We start from the raw sequence: 15199 nt of genomic DNA on the forward strand, positions 1-15199 counted from the left end.
GAGCTAGGTGACACCTTGACCACTGAGGGAGACCTCGACTTAGCACCTCAGTCATTGAGGGAGATCTTGGCTCAGCACCTCGACAACTGAGGGAAACCTCAGCTCGACACCTTGTCAACTAAGGGAGACCTTAGCTAGACACCTTGACTGCTAAGGAAACCTCAACTCGACACTTCAACAGTTGAGGGAGACCTCAATTTGGCACCTCGACAATTGAGACCTCGGCTCGGCTCCTCGACTACTTGAGAGACCTGCAATCAAAGGTAGCCGAGCTCAAACTCTCGAGCTTTTGATTCGAGCTCAAGTCTCTAAATCGAATCGAGCTCAAGCTTGATAGTTTATGAGCAAGCTTCTGTAATGCAGGCCCCCCCACTAGTGTGTGTATATATATATAGGAAAAGTACGGAAAGACCCAATGCACATTTCTGAATTTCACTGTAGAGCTATAAACATTCAAAATGTCAAAAACCCCCACTCTATACAACCCCAACTGTACTTTGGGCCCAAAAATTCTGACCCTGGGCTAAACCGTCATTCTCTCATTCCCAAAGCCCAAAGCCCAAAGCCCAAATTCTGTTTCTTGAGATTCAACAAAATTCTTTACTTGTATCATGTGAGCCTTATATTTGGTCTTTGAGCTTTGGGAACACGAAAAAAGTGGCTTCAGGGTACAGAAAACTTTCCACTGTCAAATCCATCTCTAAACGGTGGAACAAAACGACTATAAGCTTAAGGCTATCCAAGAATCGGCAATAACCAGATATGAAAACGTTTATTAGGAATCGAACAACCATGAACGTAATTTTTATTAATTGGTCTTTTGCCGGGCCAAAAATCTATACAACCGTGAATCATTAATGATTACAAAATCACTGGAAACATGTTCGTGAACAACAAATTTTTGGAAGGAATCCAAAGGAAATCCTTTTCAAACATCCCATGATTGATGATTCTGCAATGTTTTGAGAATTTTGTAACTGAAACAGCTCTATTTCTGTTTCTGGCTTTCCAAGGTGGATAAACTGTGTTTAGTGAAAAATCCTGAGAGCCCAATTCAACTATCAGTCAAATGCTCATTTGCTTCCCTCTCTTTATTTGGGGAGATTAGATAATTAAATGCAATGGCTGTATGCCTTTGTTAGTCATAAATTATATATAATCTACAACCATTCAATCCCTCACTTTGCATTTATAGCTGGTGTCAGACACTATCATTGATTTCACAACCTATTTTTTTTGGTTAACCTAAAGATTCAATTAAGATTAATTGGATATTCATGTAAGTAAAAGAATACATTGGACCACAGCCATTTAATTTATCACTGTAGACATCATATATTTTATCACTAGTGTGGGGCATTACCATAGAGTTTCACAGCATTCAAGTTAATACTAATTCCCTTCCAAATGGGCGTTGAATGCCGTTATATAGGCGTTACTTTAGCATTTTGGCCATCTACTGATGATTTTTTCAATTTATTCATCATTACTAATTTTGATTATACAAACAAATCAAGTACAAACGTCTACTTAATAATCAAAAGCTATACCAAATACATATTTATTCAGAGCGTTTCAAGCAGCTGAACCACCTTAGCTGAATCTTTCAGCTCAGCTCAGTTCAGCCGTTTCAGTCTTACAAACTGTCTGAAATTCCTTTTTTTTCATAATCACATAACACATGGAAAACGGACGGGTTCCACTTCCACAAGAGATTAAAGTCGTTTTTGAAAACAAAAATTGTGGATTTTCGAAACCTGGAAACGTCTTTTCTTCCACTTGTAGCGGACGAAATAAGATCCAGGCCCGACTCCGGCATCGCCCCTCTCAACTCCGGCGTCCTTGCTTCTACTCCATACTAGGTGAAGCCTTCTTTTCTCTCTCTCTCTCTCTTTCTCGTACCTTAACGAATCCCTGTATTACAAGCTTATTGAAAACTTAGAACGAATGGATCTTTCGCATGAATGCCTTGGCAGGGGTTTTCAAACTTTTTACAACTTCAATTTCGATTTTCAGGCACAATTTCCTCTGGGTTATCTCAAATTTCATTGTTCTTTGAGAACTGTTTTTTCCCCTAAAGTAAGTTTAATTGGTTTTGATTTAACTGTATCCTTCAGTTTTTTTTTTTTTTTTTTTTTTTTTAATTTTTTTCATCAATCCTGTTGCTTCTGTTACGATTCATCAACATTCTAACAATGTTGAGTTTGGAGATGTTATCGTAACCATCTCCCCCCTCCTTTCTTGGTCTTACCCTGAATGTTGAGTATTCTTTTTCCAGGGTTTCGATTCCTTTGAGATGATTGAGTTGTCCGGTTAAGCACGAATTGGTCACCGTCGAGGCTCTGAACTTATTTAATCTCAAGCCCTTGATTCTTTTTCTATGTTTTTGGCATTGGTTCTGTGTTTTCCCTTTTTCTTTGTCGGCCTCGAACGACTAGGTTCCGATCTTTTTCATTCGATTGTGGAATGCAGAACTAGCTAGTATAAAGATCGTGATCTCATCCATCAATAATATCCTTCCCTACTTAGGTATGGCTTTTCTTATTAAAATTTAATATAGCCAATTCTAACTTCAGACTTTCCTAACATTGAAGGTGCAAATTCTGGATGCTCTCTCTCTCTCTCTCTCTCTCTCTCTCTCTCTCTCTCTCTCTTCAGTTTGAACACTTTTGAATTTTAACTGTAGGATAGGTGACCCGAGCACTTTTTTGGTACTAAAAACCCTCTTAGGATTTTTAGTTTGTTATTTCAAGTGCAAGCTGCTTACTGCTAAATTACTGCTTATATAATTTGATTACCATATCCCACAAATTTAAAACTAAAAAGAGCAATCTTTGGTTGTTTAATTTTTATTCTGTTATGAATAAAGTAAAGGAAGATCAAAAGACTATATGTTGATATTATGGTTGTCTCTGTAAAATTTGAGATGACGCTGGGACTTTTTCCTTCCACATTTATGAAGACAACATGTTTTAGACTTCCTGTTGAAGCATGGTTTCAACTTTCAAGAAATGGAGGGCTGAATATTAGATTATTTTGTAGATTATCAAATAGATCAAATATTGAAAACATTACAACCAGCCCTTGGAGAGGCACGGGATGTTACCTCTCCTAAGAAGTGAAATTTACATCAAAATAAAGAATATTAAATTTTTCCGAAACAGGGTTTATCTCTCATCTAACATTTTATTTACTTTAAGGAATTTAGTCACATTTCACACATCCAATACATTACTTTGCATTTTCAGCTCAATCCTTTGAAACGTCCATCAGTGTTTCAAAGGTGAAGGGTGGATATGGAGCATGGCTACATGTAGTTTACTTATTTTCTCATATCAAGTGGTTTGTCTTTGAATGGTGTATTGGTGGAACTATTGTTGATATTGCATGATATTAGCTCTCCTATTGGCTTTACTTAAAAAAGGTGTCATGAATTTTGTTTAGGTGAAGCTCATGTTTTTGTAGCACGGCCCCCTTTTACATCTCTTTCTTGGAACAGATGCAGTGAACTGTGGCCCTATAATTACTGAAGTATCTAAAAGTTATTTTTCTATAGTAAAGACTGCTGAGCGGAATTGCAGAAAAGGACCTGCATAGACATACTGTCAATAGAGTGGAGTTTCCGAGTGGGCCTATGAAAGTAAGTTATCAATAGCTGGAATTGATGCTTGGTTGAATTGACTTGATTTTACGTAGAGTTTTTCAGGTATTATGATATGGATGGAGATGCATGATAACAAGAATTTGTAGTATAACGATCAAACCAACAAAAAGAGTGGCTGTTATAACCAGAAAAATAATGGTGCTGTTCTGCACGCACTTCCAACTATTTATACATAAGGGCAATCAGATTGCAAATTCCTAATAATTTTTAGAACTATGTTTTATTAGTTGTTCAATACTTTATAATTTTCCTCGTTAAGTGTATAATGTTATCACTAGAATCTTATTTTATTTGTTTGTTTCAATGATACTTAGTGGAAGAGGGTGGGCCTTGGCGCAACAGTTGGGTTGCTCCATTGTGACCTGGGTGACCAGGGTTCAAATCTTGGAAACAGCGTCTGTGTAACTGCAGGGGTAAGGCTGTGTACATTTGTCCCTCCCCAGACCCTGCATTGGTGGGAGCTTCATGCACTGGGCTTCCCTTTGAATGATATATGGTAGAACAAATGCTTGTATTAACTGGTCTTGTAGTTGCATCATCTGTTAGTATGATTTTCTTAATGTACCTGTTTTTTCCTTTCCCAAGTGGATGGAAAGGAGAGCAAGATGTTCATGTTTTATTAATAAATAAATGGGTTCTAAAGTGTGAATGGTAGCATGCGTTTTCTCTTTTTAGTATGTTTATTATTGTTATTTTTAAGTGGGAGCAAAGGCCAAATGTTTCATAGATGGCAAAATGGATATTAGTGTGCGATTGATTTTGTGTATTTTATCTTTTTAATATGTTTGTTGTTTACATGGATGCCATGAAGCTAAGTTGGTGGCAAGAGGGCCAGATGTTTTGTTAATGATTGAATGGATATTGGGATCTAATCTTGATCGTGTCCATGGTTTTTTTTTTTATCTTTGTGTTGTGGTAGCTACATCTGGATTTGGTGGTGGATGTCATGTAGTCTTATAAAGCTTCGTCTTTGACCAGGATGGATTCCCAACCTATCCGGATTGATGATGAGAGTAAGCAAGCTGAGGTGGCAAACTGGACAGATGCTGAAGAAAAAAGCCTTATTGATCTTATGATACATCAAGTAAAGGCAAACAACAGACCCACTTCTACGTTTAACTATGAGGGGTGGAAGTATATTGTCGAGAACTTCAACAAAATCAACAACAGGAATTATCATAGAATGCAATTCAAAAACAAGTACAACCAGCTAAGGAAGAAGCATTCCGACTATTATGCTCTTGTGGGGCATCCAGGGGTGTCAATAGATCCTGTCACAAAGAAACCAATAGCAAATTCTGATGTCTGGGAGAACCTTTATGCAGTAAGGATTGTAATTGTCTTAGAAAATTTGAGATTCTTTTACCATTGTGAGTTGCTAACGTGATGAAAAATATAATTGCAGAAACATAAGTTTGCCAAACAAATTAGGAAGAAAGGATGCCCATTTTTGGAGGAATTAGACTTCATATTTTCAGGAACAAGTGCTAGCGGGAATTTGGCACATGGAAACAATGAGGAACCTTTGGATGATGAAGTAAAGCAAGTTCCAGAAACATCAGATCCTCGTGGTACCTCGACACAGAATATTACTATAAATGATGAAAATAAGCAAGTTGAATTGGCAATTTGGACAGATGCTGAAGTAAAAAGTTTTATTGATTTGATGGTGCATCAAGTAAAGGAAAATAACAAGCCCAGTTCTACTTTTAATGCTGATGGGTGGAGGTATATAGTGGAAAACTTCAACAAAGTCCACAAAAAGAGTTACAGTAGAGAGCAATTCAAAAATAAGTTCCACCAACTAAAGAAGAAGCATGCTAACTATTCCACCATTATAAGGCAACCGGGGGTGTCAATAGATCCTGTGACAAAGAAACTAATAGCAAATGAGATTGTCTGGGAAAACCTTTACATGGTAAGGATTTTAACAATGTGAGAAATATTTACAATGCTTTTACCATTGTAAGATACTAACTGGATTTAAAATATAAATTGCAGAAGCACAGGTGGGCCAAAAAAATTAGGAAGAAGGGTTGTCCATATTTGGATGAGTTAAATTTTATATTCTCAGAAACAAGCATTGGTGGAAATTTGGCATACACAAACAATGAGGATCCCTCAAATGATGAAGCAAAACATGTTTTAGAAACACCAGATCCTTGGGGTACTTGGACACAGAATGCAACTGCAAATGAATCTGCTGCAGAGATCTCTCAGACAGACTTCATAGATGACACCACACAATCCAATGAGCACAACACCGAGAAGAGTGGCCTTCAACTATTAATGAAGAAGTGCAAGAAACCAAAACAGTCCTCTAAGATGATATTTGCCATGCAAGCATGGGCAGAGGCAAACAAGAACAAGTGTAAGTTGTATCAGCTGCAGTTGGCAGAACTGGAGGCTCGAAGAAAGATGCAAGCACAAGTTGAGAGGAGGGACACCTCTGCTACCAGATGCATGGAAGTAGTAAGTGAGATACATGCACAGCATGGACTTCAAATTCAACAAGTGAAGGCAGCAACTGAGTTGTTTGAAAAAGAACACTGGAGAGAGACATTCTTGGGCATGTCTAGAGACTTGCAAGTGGCATGGCTGCAGGACCTTTAGGGATAAGAAGTGGCTCTAAATTATTTGTAATTGTTGCCTTAGGAGTTAGGAAGACTATTGTTTTATGATACCTAGATGGTTTCAGATAGTGGTCTGTTTCTTTCTGTCTTTTGTTTATAATGATCAGTTTCCATTTGGCATATGCTCATCTATATTTTTCATTGTGTGTCTGATATTGGTAATAGAACCATAAAGGATGTTTTATGGTTAGACACAGGCGTCATTGCAACTTGTGATGGCAAAATCTGATACTAACTTTGGGCATTGCTTCTTTTGTTGAAAACTGATGCTAACAATGGGCGTTAGTTCTTTTATCCCAGTCTATGAAGATCACAAATACTGTTTTTAAGGTAGGTAAGTTTCTTGGTGATTGAAAGCAAGGCATTCAGGAGATAGACATCATTCTCTTCAACAAGATCTAGTTGAGAAACAAGTTCATCCATGCAATAGCCAAACAACAAACATTATACTCCTTGTATGTTGTAGATGCAATATGCTGTGTATTATGCTATGTTTATTACTCACCTTTGTGTTATCTTTTATTGAGATCGTTGCATAGGGATCATTAACTATTTGTGTTCAGATAATCTATGTAGCTAGCTCATTTATCAGTATTAGAATTATTGTCTACTAAGAAACAGAACTGTATTCACCTACATGCTGGTTACCCTTGAATATTAGAGCAATGAGATGCCCATCTGAATCATGATTATGTTCCCATGTTAGAAGCTTATTGTATTGGGTAAAGTCAATTGAGCATCATTTGTCATGTATGGACTTCTTATTAATCATTTCACCTATTTTCTTGCTTAAGGTTCAAGTTTGGGTTCTTAAGCAGCCAGTGTTGTACTTTTGGTTCTGCATTTTTTACACTTTCGGCCAAAAAATGTAGTTAATTACATGTAGCAATTGCAGATTGATGACAATACAAGTTAACCACATGTGGCAGGCGTGCTTTTTCAACTCCCTGAGCATTGGATGGAAAACAAGCCGATAACGATGATGTTGACATCATTGCCAGAGAAGACACGGTGGAGAACCAACAGAACCCCAAACCTTCCTCCCCAATGAAACCTAGATCATCAAAGACCAAGACAAATCGATCTCTAGCATGATTCATCAACAACAAAGCATGGTCACCAGACCTCAAGAGCTCCATCTCTCCAAACCCACTGTGCTTTAAACTCTTCATCTCATAAGATCCTGGTCAAAGCCTTCCGATTCTTCAAATGGGCCCAAGACAATGAATGAATGGCTTAACCCACAATGACCAGACCTACTTCGAGATGCTCGACATTTTCTGTTTGAAATCTCAATGCTGCTTAGAATCTCCTATTCTCCATGGAGAAGAAATCTAGAGGAACCTTCAAGCTTCAAGATTGATTCTTCAACAGCCTGATCAGGAGCTACGGCCAGGTGGAACTGATGAAAGGATTTATCATGGTATACAATTGTTAGGGGTTTTCCCCTCCAAGGGAGGATGACCATGACAAAAAAACTGTATGATGCTAACGAGGGCTGGTGTTTCAGTTGTGTATACATTTAACATTCTCAGAAGGGGTTTCTATCTGAAATCAATGTTTGATGATGGGTTTCGTTTTTCAAAGAATGTCCCGTTTTGGTTGTAACCTAGATGTTGTTACGTATTATACACTTGTGCACGGCGTGTGTAGGGCTGGAAACGTGAAAATTGGTCACAATCTATTAAAAGGTCTGCACATGAAAAATTCTGATTTGAATCCTGATATTGTCACTGACACGACCTTGATCAGAGGATACTTTGAAAAGCGGGAGATTGCTCAGGCATTGAACGTTTCCAAGGAGATGCTTGGTTGCAGGATGAAGCCTAATAGAAGTACTTATGATACCCTTATTCAAGGACTCTATGAGGCAATATAATAAAGGAGACTTTGGAAGGAGTGGTGGGGGGTGCAGAATTTATACTAGATATGTACCTTTAAGTCTTTAACAGTCACTGAACAGTTTCATCTTCAAGTTTGCAAATCAGACACAGGTGAGAATTTGAAACCTCTACTAGCTAGTATCCCTCCATAAGAGTTCTGTAATTCTGGGTAATAACAATTTGCTTCCAAATCCGCTGACCTGTGATAATCTTTGGTGCATCTGTTATAAAAGATGATAGTTCCACCTTTAGGGACATTAGAAGTGAATATGTTGACCTGCAAGTAAAAGTACTTATGTTAAGTTTCCAGATTAGTTTGTCATTGACTTGAACCGAATTCAATGGAAGATGGATGCAAAGTATGGCAGCATAAGATTAAACCGATAAGGATTAGTTTTCAAGGCGCCAAGGCAAGGTTAGGCGACCATGAGGCGCACAGGGGCTTAGGCAAGGCCTAGGGGATGAAATAAAAAAAAAAGGAAGTCTACATGTTTCTACCCCTAACGAACTAGTTTTTTATAAAACCTACAAACCTCTAAGGTCTAAGCTAACTTTTGTGCTTGTGATTCTTGTAGTCTTACAAAGTATGCAAAACAGAACATTAGAAATAGAAATTGGAATTTAGAAGAAAAACTGAAGGGGGTATATAGCCCCTATTTTAGACCAAGAAAAGAAAACGAACTTAAGAAGAAAACAGGGAGGCAAGAGTTTTTTTAGACCCAAAAAAAAAAAGAAAAAGAACAAGGGGCTCCATTGCTATTTTAGACCAAGAAAAGTTGGCTAAAATAAAAGATGAAAATGAAAAGGGGGCGGAGCCCTTGTTTCAAACCACCTACGAAGAGTAAGAAATGATGAAAAAACTTAAGGAAATGAAAGAAGAAAAATAATGGGGGCAGAACCCCTGTTCTAGATCACCTTCAAGGAGGAAAAAAGAAAATTTTGCAGGTAAATGAATAAGAAAAAAAAAAAGGATAGTCCTTTCAGACCACTTTTCAAGATGCAAAAGGGTGAAAAGATTACAGGAAAATGAAGAAGCAAAGAAGAGGGTAGTTGGTGAAGCCCCTGTTTTATTCCAAAAAAATCATTAAAAAATGTAAACCCTAAAAAGATTGAAAGGTTTTCTAGTATCTTCTAATTCTAATAAAAAGGGCGATAATATGTGATAAGTTCTATTGTGACAATGAAAACAAACCAATAAAAATCATTTGCAGAAAAAGAATCAATATAAAAAAAATATTAAATGATGAAATGTATTAATGTGTTTTGCATCTAAGGCTTGCCTAGACATCTTAACTCACAGGGTCTGTACCTTATACAAATTTTATATGACGTTTGGGTGAGGCAATGTTTGAAAATCACCTAGTAGCTTAGGTGTCACCTTGACAATTATGGATACCAACACTCCCATGCTACTCCAACTAGTTCATCCAAAGTGGATAACATCTATCCATTCGTTTACAATTGTATATTTACAACTGTATTATTTAGTTTGGGAAGAGTACAAAATATAAATATGACAAGGTTTTGCACTCTATATATTTGCATGGTTTTCGAACCGTTAATGATTTGGACGATCAGACCGTTTGCCTCAGGAACTGTCCAGGCAACCAGTTCCATTTTATCCCAAATTCGGTCCCTGGCCAAAAATCATTAAATCAGTCAATGATCCATCGATTCAGGCGGTCAAAACCATCGACCTATTCAATGGTTTTGACCATTTTTTTATTTTTAATTATTATTTTTATTATTTTTAAATTTTTCTATCAAAACAGGCTATTCATTCGAATCAGACGATCGAACCGCCAACCTAGAAATCAGTGGCTAGAACGGTTCCATTACCGGGTTGTTTTTTAAAACCATGCATATTTATACATATTTGTATTTATACTCAGTTTGAAAGGAGTATAAATACAAATATACAGAGTGCAAAATCTTATATTTTGTATGTATTTGCACTCTACATATTTGCAATTGTACTTTCCTATGATGTACATCCTATCATTAAATGTATGGACAATACATACGATGAATATAAATAGTGCAACAACTCAAGCCATTCGATTGAGCAAAGCTTTCCTTTTCCCCATGTCTGAAACCTTTTAAGGATCTAATTAAACCAACATTCCAAGATTTGTTCTCACCATTAACAAGTGTGGAAAACATGATCTCCAAGTTGAAGCTCGTTAAGGAATTGCCAAAATAAGGGCTGTGTTGACCAAGTAATATCCTTGAAACCCATTCCACTCGTAGTTTTTGGATTTGCAAAAAGTTTAACGAAGCTGATGAAGGGTGATTCGGCACGACCTAGTAAGAAGAGGTCACGTGCACGCGATCTGTTTGAGGGGTGACAAATCAGCCAAAGGAACCCAGTCCACAACAATTAGAGCTCGGGTATTCAATCACTTCGGCCCAAAACCACCTCGGTGTAAAGGCACCTCGACACCCAATCCAGTTCGGGGCTAAAGAACCGAAGTACTAATTCGGAGCTAAAGAGCCGAAGTGCCACATAATCGACTCCAGAAGCCTCCCCAATGGACCCCGAATTTCTTAGGATCACAACGGGACTCATCTTCACTCCGCCCGAATCGGAGGAAAATGATAAACCTTATCAACTGACACATTACTCTCTTTCAAAAATAGAACAGATCTTATCTACGCAGCCCGGAGATCCCGAAGCTTTTTCATAAGATTCACGACTACTCCACTATATAAGGACATCAAACCCCAAGGCAAAGGTACGCATGATTATTTACTCACTAGCACTAAAGCATTCAAGTATTCAGCTCGCATCCATAATATAGTACTGACTTAAGCATTGGAGCGACCTCGCCGGGTTAGCCACCCCGAGTTCTCTAATCTATTATCTTGTAGCTTGGTCCAACTCTCCACGCAACTGGTGTTCGGATCATCTTCCAGCTAGGAGTATCCAGATCGCGCACCATCAATTGGCACCGTCTGTGGGAACCAATCAAAAGGTCATCCCAATTTCAGTTGCAGTTCTAGCTTTCGATTTATCTCAATGGATTCTTCCAGCAACACCGGGAAAAACATTGAGATGAACGTCACCGAGGGGCAAGATCAGCAATCAACCTTCCCCCAAGGTCCCACGGTATGCATCGACCAGTTTACTATTCCCGTTACAGCTTTAGGGGTTCGGTCACTATCCGTACCGCAGGGCACTACGCAAGTGAGCGTCCCACTTCCCCTAGTGGGAGTAACTTTCTCTGAGCCATATGTGGTCCCCCCTGGAATTGAGCACTCCCAATTTCATGACCTCGTTCAGTGCGTCCGGACAATACAGATCTAGATGCAGTAGGTCCAATAGTTCCAACAGTATCAACAATACTACATGTACCAGCAGTATCAGCAGCAGTTCCCACCATTGTAGCCGAACCAGCAGCTAATTCCACCCCGGCACCCAAGGTTACACCAGGGCCAGAACCAGAATCGGCCTGGAACTAGCCAGAATGCCCACCGATCCCCCCATCGGGATGAGGGGACCTCACAGGTGTTGGTTCCTCCTAGGGGTCAGGTTGGGAGGAGAGACGGTCAGCACACTCCCCCAGTCTCACAAGGAAATTTTAGAAATAGGCCCGAGGATAGTCAGCTCAATAGGGCCAATCTGGCGTGGCACTCCCAGCAGGAAAACAATGGATCGCGAGGAGATAACAACTAGCCCGGAGTTCGAGGTGTGAACTCGAGGCAGGACCGTCGGTGCCTCGTGATAGCCGGTGCGAACTCCACAACCAGGAGAACCCGACAAGAAGGAACTAGGATCCACCTCGCGACAATGTCCGTAATGATGTCGAGATACCAGATCAGACCGAAGTCAGCAGCATCAACGGTGAGCCGGTGAAGAAGCAGCAATGACGACGCCGCAAGACACGTCGCTCCTCGGCCAAAAATAGTCCGCCAGCGAAGCCAAGACAACAAGCAGAGCGAGCTAAAGAAAAGGAAGAAGTGAGATCGGTGGCAACGAAGACTACACCTCCATTGCTTTGTCGGTCATCTCCTCTGTCTCCTGAGCTCCTAGCAACCCCGATGCTGAAAGACTTCAAGGTACCCCCGTTAGATAAGTATGACGGGTCGTTTGACCCCAATGATCATGTGGATTATTTCTAGTCTCAGATACACCTAGTTGGGGCTGACGAATCCTATATGTGTGTGGCCTTCTCCACTATGTTTAGGGGGGTAGTCCGAACTTGGTATCGAAACTTCGCACCGGGCTCCATCAAAAGCTGGTCACAATTTGTCGATCTGTTTATTGCGCATTTCGTTACCAGCAAGAAATGCCCAAAGTCGCAAGAAAGCCTTCTAAACGTGGTTTAGAGGGAAGGAGAATCAATCAGAAGCTACATAAAGCGCTTAAATGATACTTGCTTGTAGATACCGGACCTCGATCCAACGGTGTGACTTACTGCGACAAAGAAAGGAATCACCCATAAAGAGTTCAAGTGGCATGTGGTTGCCAACAAACCAAAAGATATCACCGAGTTCCTTAAGTTGGCAGATCAGTTCATCGGTACCGAGGAGGAGATCAACCAAAAGATTGACAATCCACCGGCGGAAAAGAGGAAGAGAGAAAATGAAGGGACGAGCAATGGTGGGCAGAAAAGAAAAAAGAGCAAGTCCCCGAGCAAGGGAAGAAGCAAGTCAAGAAGCCAGCCCCCCTTCGCGCGGGCACAAGCTAGGTCGGCGTTCCAAGACTCCGCCCGTGGAGAGAACAAACTATACACCTTTGAATGCTAAGCGAGGAGAGATCTTAATGGCTATTAAGGATTCCTCCTTCGTCAAATGGCCTCCCAGGTTAAGGGGAGACCCAGCAACAAGAAACCCGAATGTCTACTGCCATTTCCACCGAGATCATGGACACAACACGGAGAATTGCAGGAATCTCCATGATGAGATCGTGGAACTTATCTGTCGTGGGTACCTGAAGAATTACATACTACGAGAAGAGAGGAGGCAAGCAGACCGTCAGGTAGACCAACAGGGGGACTAGAGGAGGAATGACCTCATTACCAGCAGGCAGAATGAGCAGCCACCTTGACAGTTGCCAGAGGAAAGGCCAGTCCGTGGAGTGATCAATATGATCACTGGTGGGTCCACCATTGCCGAATGTACATCAGCAGCTGGGAGGACCTCAGTCCGAAAATTGGAGAACGAAGGCGAAAACCCACCAAAGCGTCATCGCCTCGAAGAACTGATCTACTTCATAAAGGATGATGTGTGCGAGATCCAGTATCCGCACGATGATGCTTTAGTAGTGAAGCTAAGGATCAACGACTTCGAGGTGAAACACATCTTAGTAGAGTCAGGCAGTTCAAGAAACATACTCTTCAAGGAGACCTTCGACAAATTACAATTACAGTAGAGCAACCTGAAACCGGCAGATACACCTTTTATAGGGTTCAGCAACGAGGAGGTCAGGCCTCTTGGTCGAATCACAATACCCGTGGAAGCCGGCACGTGGCAAAAAATTATACGATTTGAGCACACCTTCTTGGTAGTCATGACTCCCTCCCCCTACAATGCGATAGTAGGTTGGCCATAGTGTCCACATACTACTTAGCGATGAAGTTCTGAATTGACTATGGGGTGGGAGTCGTGCGAGGTGACCAGCTCAAATCCCGCAAATGCTACGTGGTCGCTTTAAAAGGAAAAGCAAAGCTAGCAGAGGACATCGAACTCGAGCAACCAGCGGAGTATACCGACGAGCAAGCTGCCCCGAAAGAAGAAACAGTCCACATACCAGTCTCTGCTGCCAAACCAGCTAAAACACTTCAGATCGGTGCCTCAATTACTGAACCACTTCGAACCCAACTAGTAAGTTTCTTGAAAATTTAGATATTTTTGCTTGGTCCGCGGCAAAGATGCCCAAGATTGATAAAAAAATTCTAACTCACAAGCTTAATGCCAACCCTTTAGTCAGGCTAGTAAGACAAAAGAAACGTAACCTCGCCCCAGAACGTTAGAGGGTAGTCGATGATGAGGTCGGGAAGCTCCTTGTGGAAGATTTCATTAGGGAAGTCCATTACCCGAGCTGAGTGGCCAACCCAGTTTTGGTGAAGAAGGCCAATGGCATGTGATGCATGTGTGTCGGCTACACCGACTTGAACAGAGCCTGCCCGAAAGACTGCTTCCCGCTGCCCAAGATCGACTGTCTAGTGGACGCGACCTTAGGGCACGAGTTGTTGAGTTTTCTGGATGCCTATTCCGGTTACAACCAGATTAGAATGGATCCCGCTGACAAAGACAAAACCGCTTTCATAACTGAGCTCGAGCTATATTGTTACAAGGTCATGCCCTTTGGATTGAAAAATGGTGGGGCAACATTCCAGTGCCTTGTAAACAAAGTTTTTGAGCCGTTAATTGGCAATAAAGTAGAATGTTATGTTGATGACGTGGTCATGAAGAACCAGTTTTCAAACTCTTTGTTGAATGATTTAAATGATGTTTTTCAAATTTTAAGAAGATATAACATGAAATTAAATCCGAATAAATGCATTTTCGTAGTCACTTCGGGTAAATTTCTAGGCTATATAGTCAACCGACGTGGCATCGAGGCCAACCCAGAAAAATAAAAGCGATCCTAGATATGAGACCACCTCAGAAAATAAAAGAAGTCCAGAGGTCTAGCCGGATAGCTGTCCTGAGCCGCTTCATGTCTAAATCGGTAGACCGATGCCTACCCTTTTTTAAAGCTCTAAAAAAGAGCAAGAACTTCGAATGGACCGAAGAGTGCCAGCTCGCTTTTGACGAGCTAAGGTACTTAAGTACCGCTCTAGTTTTAACTCGGCCTGAAGAAGGGTACGTGTTAAAGCTATACCTCTCCACAAGCGACAAAGTGGTTAGTTCGGTACTGATCAAAGAAGTAGATCGGGTTCAACGACCCATCTACTATATTACTAAAGTTTTGCAGGATGCAGAGACTAGGTATCCGGAGATCGAGAAACTAGCATACACACTGGTCATAGCAACCCAGAAAATTTGCCCATACTTCCAGGCCCACACTATCG

General features: G+C 40.5%; 1 protein-coding gene across 18 annotated transcripts; it reads left to right on the forward strand.

Annotated features, from left to right (window-relative positions):
- The first annotated feature begins 1674 nt into the window (after positions 1-1674).
- Positions 1675-7905, forward strand: LOC104589893 (L10-interacting MYB domain-containing protein-like). Of its 18 annotated transcripts, none has more exons than XM_010248353.3 (7): positions 1677-1862; positions 2017-2079; positions 2279-2529; positions 3445-3640; positions 4643-4988; positions 5070-5582; positions 5666-7905. In XM_010248353.3, the coding sequence occupies exons 5-7, from the start codon at positions 4644-4646 to the stop codon at positions 6275-6277; spliced, it is 1470 nt and encodes a 489-aa protein (XP_010246655.2). In that variant the 5' UTR covers positions 1677-1862; positions 2017-2079; positions 2279-2529; positions 3445-3640; position 4643; the 3' UTR covers positions 6278-7905. The 18 variants fall into 18 exon arrangements, 15 of the variants coding, with proteins under 15 accessions (XP_010246662.2, XP_088752744.1, XP_088752745.1 ...); XM_010248357.3 differs by having other exon boundaries at positions 3500-3640; XM_010248361.3 differs by having other exon boundaries at positions 3557-3640.
- The last annotated feature ends 7294 nt before the right edge of the window (positions 7906-15199 follow it).

Source organism: Nelumbo nucifera, chromosome 1 (genome assembly GCF_055504915.1).
Source record: "Nelumbo nucifera cultivar China Antique chromosome 1, China Antique-T2T, whole genome shotgun sequence".
In the NCBI taxonomy this organism is placed as follows: domain Eukaryota; kingdom Viridiplantae; phylum Streptophyta; class Magnoliopsida; order Proteales; family Nelumbonaceae; genus Nelumbo; species Nelumbo nucifera.